Here is a 13,022-nt window from a genome sequence, read left to right as displayed (position 1 = left end):
TCTTTTGAGAGTGAGCAAATTTAGCTAATTTTGATACATTTTTTTGGAACGCACACACTTGCACGATCTCACTTTCAGTCTTGTACAATTTACATAATTGCAAATGAAAATGCAGTTTCATAATCCGATGTAAATGCGTGCTCACCTAAACTACACTCCCAGGTGAAAGAAAAACAAAAACAAAGGGCCAGCCCAAAATGGCAAAATATTAAGCTTTTTATGGTCGTGACAGGGAAATTCACTTCTATAGTCTTCTTGCACGCCAAGGTAAAATCAAATTAAATTATTAATAAAAATAAAATAATAAAAAGCTGTCCAAGTTTACCAACAAGACTTAAACATTTAAAGAAATCAAAATGAAAAGCTACCCCATATGAAGTTACTTCACGTATTTGTTTAATTCTTGCTACTTCCCTGGCCATTGATTTGTTGTTAAGACCATTTAAAAGCTTAATATTTTGCCATTTTGGTTATTTATTTATTTATTTATTTATTTTTGCCCAGAAGTGTAAAATATAGTATTGTCGAACCCCGGTGTGGTTGTGTGCCGAGGAAGACTCGGGAGGCAGGCGGAACAACAGCGGAGTTCAGGGCTCATGTTTATCGTCACCGTGACTTTGAATAGTACAACTATAAATCCTTATGGTATTTGTGAGGGCAGTAGCTCATTGCTTAAGATGTTTAAAGTCGTGAGGTCAAAACTGAGCACCACCAGCTGCCACTCCTGGGCCCTTGAGCAAGGCCCATAACCTTCAACTGCTCAGTTGTATAAATGAGATAAATGTAAACTCTGAATATAAGTCATGTCTGCCAAACGCTGCAAATGTATGTGTATAGCTGTAGAAGAGGAAAGTCAATAGGATGTTCAATATTAGAATATTGTGAATAAGAGTCATGGGATGAGCACAGGACAGACTTGAGGATTACAGGAGCAGTTCTTAAGTGTGTGTGTGTTTGTGTGTGTGTTTTCAATGCCCTATATTTTTATTATTCCATTCATCTTTGACCTCATGTCTAATAAGTGTTGATGATTTACTTTCTCATAGATAAGCATATATTCTACATAACGTCACTACCAAATCATCTGAGATGAGATGGAAAAATTTCCCCTGAAAAATCAGTTTGCTCAAAGTGTTTAGAATAAGTAATTTAAATATCCACTCAAATGTTCATGATTTATGCATTGTTCACCTCTACCACAAATGCAAACTAAAGTATCTATTATCCAGAGGTGCCAACATCCGGTTTAGTCATTGCATTTATGATTATTGCCATCTTGCTACAATGACGAGGGAGAGGCTCCAGCAGAACGACACTTTTCTGCTTTCTTGGCTGATCTAGCAAACTAGCAAGGGTGAGTCTGGGAAGGTCAAACCTTTAAGGGTATCCGTATTGGACCACATTCAGAAAGCTCCGAGCAAGTAGAGCGTTATGATGAATAAGATGAAATGGATGAATTTGAATCTAAAAACATTTGCTTCGCCCTCTCTGTTTTTGTCTCAATGAGCAGTAATGAGCTGTTGACAAAAATAACATTCACTCAGTTCTACCATGCTTAATTCTATTCATTAACAGATCAGTTTATGATCACTCATCAGTAATTACTTACCCACAACAGGCCCCTTGTGTGTCAGACTGATGTGTTATACAAGGCTAGGAAACGTTACTCTGTGTCCTTTTTTCGGCAGTGTCTTCCCCTTTTTTGTGTGTGTCTGTGTTCCTCTTTAGCTAGGTAATCTTAATGCTGTGGGTTTCTGCATAACTTGTCCTTGAATGTTTCAGAGAACCATTTTGATAAGAGCAAATGTACTTCCAAGAAATAAATAGTGTGAGTCAGTACACTCTCTTTTTTTTTTTTTTTTTTTTATTTTTTTTTTTTTTTTTTAAAAACACTGGGTTAAAAACTACCCAAATTGGGTTATTTTTTAACCTAACACATTTTGGGTTAAACTAACCCATCCAGTTGGGTTGTTAATGTTAACCCAGCAAATGGGCTGTTTTCCAACCTCAAGGATGGTTTCATTTTTACAAAATGTTGGGTTAATTTTATTTCGTAAATGGGTTAATATTTTCAGGGTTATTTTTAACCTTTTGAAAATGTCAACTATACCACATTATAAACAAATTTCAACATGGTGTCTCATTTATTTATACAGAAGAAGGTATTCAGAAATGTATTACTAGAGCTGCTAAAATTCAATTCAATTTCATTTGTATAGTGCTTTTTACAATAGACATTGTCTCAAAGCAGCTTTACAGAAATATCAACACAGTGTATCGATATTAAAGGTGCGAATTTATCCCAACTGAGCAAGCCAGTGGTGACGGTGGTGAGGAAAAATTCCCTAAGATGTTAAGCGGAAGAAACCTTGAGAGGAACCCGACTCAGAAGGGAACCCATCCTCATCTGGGTAACAACAGATAGTGTGAAAAAGATCATTATGGATTTATATGAAGTCTGTTTGGCCTTAGAAGCAGCCGTAGTCCCAGCAATCTGGAATTGGAGTAGATGAGAGCTCCATCCAGAGGTAGGACATCTGAGACGGATCAGGCAGGTCCGGAGAGCAGAAAGGATCAGGATCTCTAGTATCTCCATAAAATAGTGTGTGGCTCGACAGAAGGAGAGAGGGAGAGAAAAGATTCTTAGGCCTGTGCTTAGCATAACAGAAAGTCTAGTCAGGGTAGGCTTGAGTAAACAAATACGTTTTAAGCCTAGACTTAAACGCTGAGACTGTGTCTGAGTCCCGAACACTAATAGGAAGACTGTTCCATAACTGTGGGGCTCTATAAGAGAAAGCTGTTCCCCCTGCTGTAGCTTCGCTATTCGATGTACCGTCAAATAGCCTGCATCTTTTGATCTACGTAGGCGTGGCGGATCATAGAAAACCAAAAGGTCGCTTAGATACTGCGGCGTGAGACCATTTAGAGCTTTATAGGTTAATAATAGTAATTTATAATCAATGTGAGATTTCACTGGGAGCCAATGCAGTGTTGATGATAAGATCGGGGTGATATGGTCATATGTTCTGCTTCTAGTTAGGACTCTAGCAGCTAGATTCTGGACTAACTGGAGTTTGTTTATGCTCCTACTGGAACATCCAGTTCACTTAAAGCCAACAACATTTTTCTAGTTTATCAAGGAGAATGGTATGATCTATAGTATCAAAAGCTGCACTAAGGTCAAGTAACACAAGCAACGAGACACAACCCTGATCAGAGGCCAGTAGTAGGTCATTTACTACTTTAACTAACGCGGTCTCTGTGCTATGATGAGGTCTATATCCTGACTGATGCATTTCATGAATGTTGTTCCTATGCAAGTATGGGCATAGCTGCTGTGCTACAACCTTTTCTAAGATGTTGGAGATGAAGGGGAGATTTGAGATAGGTCTATAGCTGGACAAAAAAAGTGGTGTTTATATATAGACTTTGAACTAAATGACTGAAATAAGTCATATATTTAATCCTCCTATTATGTTATGGGTCACTTTGATCCATTTCCACACCAGTATGTCTCGGACAAGCCGTAATAAAAGTTTACTGTTTTAAGCTGTTCTTTTCTGTGGGAGTCATTTTGACCCATAACATAATGGATGCAACTTTTTTTCACTCAACATAATAGGAGGGTTAAGACAAAAAACTCAGATTATGGTCAAAGGAGACGTTTAAAACATCCAGAAAACTGAATAACCAACTTACAATCCAGTGTGCGTTACTAACAAGTAAGCCAAAGCTAACGAAGACAGCGGTGCCTTTAATGTCCTGTGGACTGGACTGTTATCACAAAAATTTTTGCTTTTTCTGGTCTACAGTAATGATTTTAAGGTTAAATATATTGATACGAAACTTCACTCAGTCGTGTTAATTTTTAACACAGCTGCGTGTCTAGTTAAGGACAACACATTTTGTGTTGCTTTTAATACAGTGTGCTGGTACTTTTCCACAGAAACACAAAGATATGTTAAACAAATAACACAGGTGTGGTGTTTATACTTTTTAACCCTACAATTATCCTAAAATGCAATTTGTTTGTATGCTAAAATTCTACTAAAATGCTCACAAAAAAAACTAACAATTTCATGGAATTCACATGACATTTCGTTAAATCATTAAAACATTTGACCAATGTAAGAATTGGAGTTGATGCATCTTTTTATAAATCTCCCTGTCATCTGGGAAGACAGGAGTCCCACTCCCTTCCATTTGATAAGCTGTAAAAGAGCAAAAAGAGTGTTGGTTAGTTGTTGGCTACAAAATATGGACAAATGCCTTTGGGCTTTAACTGAGAAATTGCGTTACCGTATCCCAAATTGTGTAATTTTGGAAACGTGACCTCCACTCTCCTAATGAACAAAATGGCACTGTATACTCACCAGGAAAATCTAGCTAACTTGCGAATATTTATTTTCCAGCCTTTAGCACATCACCATACTTTTTTTGCACAACCTAATTAAGTCAACCAACATTACAGAGATCGTGGAAAGCATTACAACGTAAACCCCATCCTCTTTTTTGTCACATTAACCTTGTGGAAAAAAATAAAGGGGGGGAGGGGAGGGGAGGGGGGGGCAGTGTGCGTTGATTTCAACTGTTAACCCAACGGTAGGGTTACACAAAACTACCCAAGACTGAGAAAATAACCTAATTAAATGAACCAAAAGGCTTACCCCCAACTTTTGGGTAGAAATAAATATATATATATAAATATATATATCTAACTTTCTTTCATGTTTATTCTTTACAGGCAGAATCTGACCTTGACCTGAGCTCATATCATCAAAAAAGGTAAGGTGTGTGTGTGTGTGTGTGTGTGTGTGTGTGTGTGTGTGTGTGTGTGTCTGTCAGTCATTTTTTAATACCCTATATTTTTATTGTTCCATTCATCTTTGGACCTCATGGCTAATAAGTGTTGATGATTTACTTACTCGTAGATAAGCTCATAGATGATCATATTCTACATCACATCATTGCCAAATCATCTTGGATGAGACGGGGAAAAAAATCCCCCGAAAAATCAGTTTGCTTGAAGCATTTAAAATAAGTAAATTGAATATCCATGTATGGTTATGCATTGTTCACTTCTACCACAAATGCAACTAAATTATCCAGAGGTGCCAGCATCTGGTGTAGTCATTGCGTTTATGGTTATTAACGTTAGGCACCTGCGGAATGACACTATCTCTGCTGAATTAGCGATCAGACAAATGGACAGAATTCTGCTAGTGCAAAAGCCAATTCACTGAAGGGGAAAGGACGCAGGACGTTAAAGGCTCATTTGCTTGTTTCTCTAGGTGAAATTTACCCTCGAATTCATGACCCTCGACCTGTTGTGAGCAAACAGAAAACAAGTGTGAAGTATTGCATCCTTTAATAAGGTTGCGGCCATAGCAAACTTTTGCCTTGCTGTTTTCCTGCTGTTAATTGGTGCACACTGGTGCGGAAAAAGCAAATTGGGTAGCTAGATAACGTTAAAATCGCATGCCATTAGACATATTTATAATCCACATTGTTAGTTGCTCACCGATTATTAAATCTTATGCGATGTGTCTCGACAGCATCACGGTCGGTTAGTCTGTGTGCTACCCAGCAGAAGCCTGAGGATTAAATGTGCTGTGTCGCTATTTAATATTTTCTTGTATACCGATGCTCAGATCTGCAAAAGTCAAGAGATCAACAGTTAAATTCTTTCACCACATTAGACAGATTATCATGATCATGCTGCTTCTTCTTCGAAACATTATATACACATACTCCAGACTGCACAATAAATAAATGCAAGGTATTTGATAATTCAATTCCTCCTGTACTATATTGGAAACACATTATTTGATGATTTACTTTGTGAATTGAATTTTTTTTGAAACTATACACGCATTTCAAATCTGATGAATGCGACACACTCCAATAAAGTTGGGACAGTCGACTGTTTACCACTGTGTAACATCACCTTTTTTGTTTTAATAACACTTAAGTGTTTGGACACTGAAGACACCAGTTGGTTAAGTTTAGCCAACGGAATTTTCCCCCATTCATCCATTATGCATTTCTTCAGCTGCTCAACTGTACGGGGCCTTCGTTACCATATTTTGAGCTTCATAATGCACCACACATTCTCAGACAGGTCAGGACTGCAGGCAGGCCATGCTAGCACCCGCACTCTGCTTACGCAACCATGCGCTTGTTATGACTGACGGAATGTGGTCTGGCGTTGTTCTCTGGATGGCAGCATATGCTCCAGAATGTGTACATATCTTTCTGCATTAATAGTGCCCTCACAGATGTGCAAGTTACCCATGCCATGGGCACTGACACACCCCCATACCATAACGGATGCTGGCTTTTGGACCCGATGCTGATAACAGCTTGGATGGTCCTTTTCCTCTTTGGCCCGGAGAACACAATGGCTGTTTTGTCCAAAAACTATTTGAAATGTTGATTCTTCAGACCACCAAACACAATTCCACTGTGCTACTGTCCATCTCAGATGAGACCGAGCCCAGAGAAGTCGGCGGTGCTTCTGGACAGTGTTGATGTATGGTTTCTGCTTTGCATAGTAAAGCCTTAATTTGCATCTGTGGATGCAGCGGCGAATGGTGTTGATTAACAAAGGTTTACCAAAATATTCCCGAGCTCATGTCAGGATATCCGTTACAGACTCATGCCGGTTTTTAAGACAGTGACGCCTGAGGGATCGGAGATCACGCACACTCAGAAGTGGTTTTCGGCCTTGCCCTTTACACACCTGATTCTTTGAATCTTTTAATTATATTGTGCACTGTAGAAGGTGAAATGCCAAAATCCTACCGATTTGTCTTTGGGGAATGTTGTTCTCAAAGTGTATTTTTGCAGTTATTTGCTGAAGTATCTGTTGGTAGATTGGCGAGCCTCGACCCATCCTTGCTCTTGAAGGGCTAGGACTTTTTTGGAGTCTCCTTATATACTATGATTAGACGATTACCTCACCTGTTTCACATCACCTTTTTATTTCAACCTGTCACATCACTATTAGTCCTAAATTGCCCCATCCCAACTTTTTTGGAACGTGTTGCATGCTTCAATTTCAAAATAAACATTTATCTTCAAAAAACTATGCAGTTGATTAGGTAAAACATCAAATACCTTGTCTTTATATGTTTTTTTTGTTTAAATACAAGTCAAAGTACATTTACAAGCCACTCCTCTTTGTTTTATTAGCATTTTGGAACTGAGGTTCTACATGTTTAATCAGTTATGCTGTTAACATTGAGCTGACCCTTCCACTGACACATGATTATATGTAGGGTTATTGTTGTGTAAAAAAAAAAAAAAAATGAGTTGATGTTTGCAACATTGGCAGCTCTGTGGTATCTCTGTCCTTTTTTTTTTTTTTTTTTTTTTTAAATAAATAAGAGGCCGCTCCCTTCTCAGATTCGCTCCGGATTCCTCAATCCAGTAGAACGACTTTCAGGTTTCAGTCAGCCTATTCAATATTCAACCAGTCAGAACGCTCCAGCTCAGTCCTTTGCCTGACCTGCCTTACTATACACATTTGTGTTGGCTACTCCTCATTGGTGAAGAGTGTGTCCTGCGGTTTTGTTCTCTTTCCTGTTAGTAGAGAAGCGCACGCCCTCAGCACGGCTGCAATACACGTGCTGCACTTGGGTGTGAAACAAAGAGAACTTTTCACATGTTTACACATCATAAGCATCGCATAAGGTGATGTCTGATGATAGTTTCAATTTAAAATATCGAATGCTCTAAATAAATGTTTTTTCTTTCTGCTATTTATGAGCTCAAGAGTAGCTCATAAGATTGATGCTATTTGTAGTGGTTCCTCAGGCCAGTACAGTGTTCTGGGGTTTGTTAATTTTTATTTTCTTTTCGTGGATGTGTTCTCAACCTGTACTGATAGTGGAACTTTTATTGCAGCCGGTATTTATGTGTTTGTGCTCCATTGCCTCACACGCTGATGTAAGTGTACACATTTAAAGCAGCATGATGTCCTCTTCCAAGCATTGTGCTGTTGACGAGACTAACTCAGCACACAGTGTGTCTCTGTATCTCTGGATATCTCACTCTCTCCAACATGGTCTAAGGCTTATCACACTTTCTTCTTACACCGAAAGATATCTGGAAAGAAAATACTTATGTTCATGTAAAGGATTTTTTTTGGTGAATAGTCTAAATCACTGATATCCCCATGATACCATCTAGTCTAGACCTGAGATGAATGTGTAATTGCAGTTTATTCACTCTGTGATTGGAGTTTCCAGAATATTCTACTGATTTTGCGCCACTTTATAGATGTACGGTATTTAGAATGAAATATGGAAAATGTTGTTCCCCATTTATGTGCTCAATTAGGGAAGAATGAATGTGATCTAAAAGTGTGTGTGTGTGTGTGTGTGTGTGTGTGTGTGTGTGTGTGTGTGTGTGTACATAAAAATACATATATCTGAAGGTGTATGATTAAATGTTTGAAATCGGTGTTGTAGGCAAAAATATAATTGTACAAACATATTCATTTTTTTCATTAGAAAACTAGCATTTTATTAAACTTTTTTAAATGGATGACTCTGAGCGAAATATTCTGAAAAGCATCCGATAAGTGTCCAGCGTAGGAACTCCTTTAATACTGTTTAAAAAGCATCTCAGGGGGAATCCTCAAGAAATCGGTTGAGAAAATGAGAAGAATACATTTCTGGAAATTCTAGGCAAAAAGAGGGTCTACTTTGAAGATGCTAAAATATTCAGTTTTTTTGATTTATGTTGGATTTTTATTTTTTTTATCACAACATAATTCCCATAGTTCCATTTGTGTTACTCCAGAGATTTGATGAGTTTATTATTATTCTAAAATGTGGGAAAATAAAAAAGAATGAGTATCTCATCTTTTCACTGGTTGTGTGTGTGTGTGTGTGTGTGTGTGTGTGTGTGTGTGTGTGTGTGTGTGTGTGTGTGTGTGTGTGTGTGTGTGTGTGTGTGTGTGTGTGTAATGGCAATATTTAAGTATTAATTGGGTAAATTACTCATGTATGTGCTACCTTGTAGTATACACAGGGTGTCCCAAAAGTCTCCATACACAGGGGACAGCACCATGTTTGCCAGCACCATGTCATGTCGGTTGTGCCTTTGTCAGTGGATGTTCGTGAACGTCCACGTCTCGGTTGGTCCTCAACACTTCCAGTCTTTTTTGAATTCATTAATAAGTTTGGAAACAGTGTCGAGTGTGACATGCTTGCCATGTTTCCTGTTAAAGTCCATCGCAACCTTAACGCAGCTTCCTGATTCAGCCATGAGAATGATTTCACTACGTTCTTCTTTTGTCAAAGGCATTCCTAAAGTCGTAATATAAACTATAATATAAAAGTAAGAATCATTTTGGAAGACATTTTGCTAAAAAAAAAAAAAAAAAAAAAAAAAAAAAAAAAAGTTCATTTGCCCTATGTTTGGACACTTTTGGGACACCCTGTAGTACAGAATAAGGGTGATGTGCAGAAATGCTGAAGCTTGTGCACTACTGAAAAGATAAAGCAGAGTCGAACGCTTATCTGTTGTCCTGCTCTGTGTATGTTGGAGCAGGTTGTTCTGTCCCTGTCAGTGTTCAGAAAGTATCTTTTTTTTCTTCTTCTTTTTTTTTCTTCTTTTTCATGAATGTTATGAAATAGTTCCAGGGAACTAGTAATCGTCCCAAATATGAAATAACAGGGTTTTATTATACCCCCCCCCCCCCCCCCCCCTTCCATTTGAATGCATCACATGTTTCTTCAGCCCACATAGAAGGTTAGACAGGTTTTCAAAGGGCTGTATTTTAAGAATTGCAATATGCAATAAATGTAAAGCAAGGACTGGATTCCCAGAACAGTTTCCCGAGACAGTCATAACTTATTTCAATCGTTTCCTCTTGATCACGATAACCATGACTGGCCATCAGGCTTGTTCGATACAACAGCGTCATCTTTGCATTACCTCAGTGTGCAGTTACTTTGCTCCCGATTTGCATTGGCCTTTGTTTGTTCGTATTGTTTTTTAATCAGCGGAATACATGTTCAGTATGTCACAGCTCCAGTATGTCACAAGGTTTGATCCTAAACTTGGCTCACTGTATTCATATGTTTCAGATGTTCTTCCTGTGTTTGTGTCGTTTTCCTCCCACAATAAAAACAAAACATGCTCTGATCAGTAACATTGACTTGCAAGATTATATGTATAATTAAGTGTTAATAATGATGGTTAAAATATAAGTGGCACTACTGCATGCTACTGTTTGCTGCTGGAGACAGTTGTATGTTGTATAGGCCATGAATACCCTATTATAAACAGTATTAACTGGCAGCAGTCTTGAAGTCTGTTTGAAACCTTGTAAATCCGATCACTTTGCCCTGTGGCCGACCTGTTGAATAGGGCTGGTTTTCTAGCACGATTAGATGATGACTCGGATAGGAAGTAGGCATACATGAACAGTATTCGGGGACGTGGGTATCACATGAGTGAATCCTCCTTTGCATCGTTTCAGCCCTTCCTGCTAAACACAGCAGCAGCAGTGTTGAAAAAGTGGTGCAGGTGTGGTGGGTTGAACATTTTTAACATATGAAACGAATGCTTTTACAGTTTCAATGAGCATTTTTAACTATTGTTCATTAGTTGTTGGAATGTGTTTGAAGTCATTAAGCATGAGGAATGTTTTATAAAACGATCATTTTGTGAATGTTGTTAAGTCAGTAATGTAAGATGGTAAGCTTGTGTAGAATTGGGCTGGTTTATATTAAGTTGTTTTTTTTTTTTTTTTTTTTGTCTTCAGAGATTAAGGTTTCCTCACACCATGATCCAGTATATAGCACAAATTGAATGAGCTTATGTGTATCTATATCAGACTTACACAGTCTGACCCATGTGTGCTCCTGTGTTTGTCTGGTTGTTTTGTTCTTGGCGTCTAACACGCTGTGTTTCCATTCTCTGCAGTTCATCCTCGCACAGGGGGAACAGCAGGCCTATACACTTTGAGCCTCCAATGCTGGACTTCCATGAACAGTAAGTAGCACACATTCTGTCTTAAGCATGCGCAAGCGCACACACGTGTAGTGACCTGGGAAAACCCTACACATAGTGAAATTTTGACATTTTCTGTTCTATGAAATTCGTACAACTACAGGTTTTGTATTTCAGCCAGGCGTTCTAGCTTTCCCACAATAGAGAGAAGTGAAAAAAATAATAATTCAGAGAACTCTGGGTCCACTGAAAAAGACACAAACATACTGACTGTCTAAAAGCAAATGTTGTTATTTATTCATATACTTTAATTTGCATTCAATTGATATTTAAAAAATTGAAACCGAATAAATACAGCCATGAAAACTGTCCATATACATGCCTTTATTCATAGCTTACAGACTGACAGGTTAATCAGTCACTCCCTCACATCCAGCAGTCATTCCATGTTTAATAAAATTCATTATACTTTCATTATAAACGTTACGTAATGGGAGTCCTCGATTGCACTTACGTCATGTATATATTATCTCATCCTAACCGTATTTAGTATTATCCTGTGCTGACATGCTTTTGCAGACAAACACCACACCCATCTCTATACATTTCTTGTCTGGGATTGCCCTGTTGAGAGCTGGGGATTAAAGATATTAACTCTGCTAAGGGAGTTGGAGTTATCAGATAGGTCTTGGAGTATCTGTCTGTCTGTCTGTCTGTGAAGGATTCAACTATGTATACACTACACAAATGTGTCTGAGGTAGTTTCTGAAATAAATAAGATAAACAGAAACAAATACAGATTGTCTGCATACTGTCATAAACTCACCGGTAAATTTAATTTGTTGGCACAATTATATTTTTGATTACAACACCGATTTCAAACATTTAATCATACAGCTCCAGATCAAAAGGTTTTTAAGATCATGAGAAAAATTTCAGTCTCCAAACTTTTGACCGGTAGTATAGTGATCATTCAAACTTACTTTTCCACTAACTTTACATGTGGAAGCCGTGTGTGAATGAAAACACTGAAGCCCCGCCCGCTCCACTTGCGTAACAAAGAATATGCCACTTATGCTAAAACTGTACATGCTCCTGAACAGCATAATACGCTCGTTACGTAACATAAGAGATATGACTTAAAGCTTAAGATGTAAAGAATTCACAAAATTTGTGACCTGTTCTATTTGTCGATAAGCATCATCCCTATCGGTCTCTTTAGTCTCATCTCCTGAGGTAAACCTCAGTCATTGAATGAGCAGGAGCCACATCTTGGCTCTTCACTCGAAGGATCATCGCTTTACATCAGATAATCACTGATTTAAATGAATGAGTTTTGTTCTGTTGGTCAAATTTACCAACACGAGAGCGGGTATTTAGACCGATTACAAACTGAACCTGTTAGGTGATGACATGTAGCTATTCAACAACCTGATCAAAGCATAACCTAGCAGATCTCTTCAGTCAGATACCATACACAAGGTTAGAGATGAATAAAAGCATTTTTTTGTTTTCTTAAAACTGATGTCAAAAAATGTTTGACTGAATATATTTTTTAATCAAAACCTGTTTGTTTTTTTTTGTTTTTTTTAAATATTTTATTTTTTATATCTATAAATCATTTTTAGTGTTTGAAAGAATTCAGTCGCAGTGAAATCCAACTAGTTTTCTCATACTGCCACACATTCAGACAAATAAATATAACACTGTCTTCTATCTCTCCTCCCATTGTTGAGCAACGCCATTTGTGGCTACCAGAAGCCACTTCCTCTTTTTTTTTTTATTTATTTATTTATTTATTTATTTAATTTTATTTTATTTTTTTTTAATTTATATATGCAGGATTTGCGATTCAGCAGCACTGGGGACTGTTTCCATAGTGTTTCTGTTTAATTCCTCATCGTCACTTCAGTATTGTACCATCAAAGCTCTGTACTGAACGTACAAACTAAAATAACATCTGGTTTGTGTCCTTCCTCTGTGTGCAATTTTGAAAAAAAAACTTGAACATTTTGGGCGTATCTTACTCCAAGCATTCAGCCTTGCTTTCTGTG

At 37.8% G+C, this 13,022-nt stretch overlaps 1 protein-coding gene across 2 annotated transcripts in view; it reads left to right on the top strand.

Moving 5' to 3' along the window:
- The window catches only part of tmem131 (transmembrane protein 131), a 54,017-nt gene that overhangs the window by 17,546 nt on the left and 23,449 nt on the right, over nt 1-13,022 (top strand). The window contains exons 3-4 of one of the 2 annotated variants that reach the window (XM_017479838.2): nt 4,745-4,785; nt 10,942-11,010. In XM_017479838.2, the coding sequence (XP_017335327.1) occupies nt 4,745-4,785; nt 10,942-11,010 (110 nt within the window). Of the gene's footprint in view, nt 1-4,744; nt 4,786-10,939; nt 11,011-13,022 lie in introns of both variants that reach the window. The other variant, XM_017479839.2, reaches the window with a different exon arrangement.

This window comes from Ictalurus punctatus, chromosome 11 (assembly GCF_001660625.3).
Source record: "Ictalurus punctatus breed USDA103 chromosome 11, Coco_2.0, whole genome shotgun sequence".
In the NCBI taxonomy this organism is placed as follows: domain Eukaryota; kingdom Metazoa; phylum Chordata; class Actinopteri; order Siluriformes; family Ictaluridae; genus Ictalurus; species Ictalurus punctatus.
This window is presented reverse-complemented; position numbering and strand designations above follow the sequence as displayed.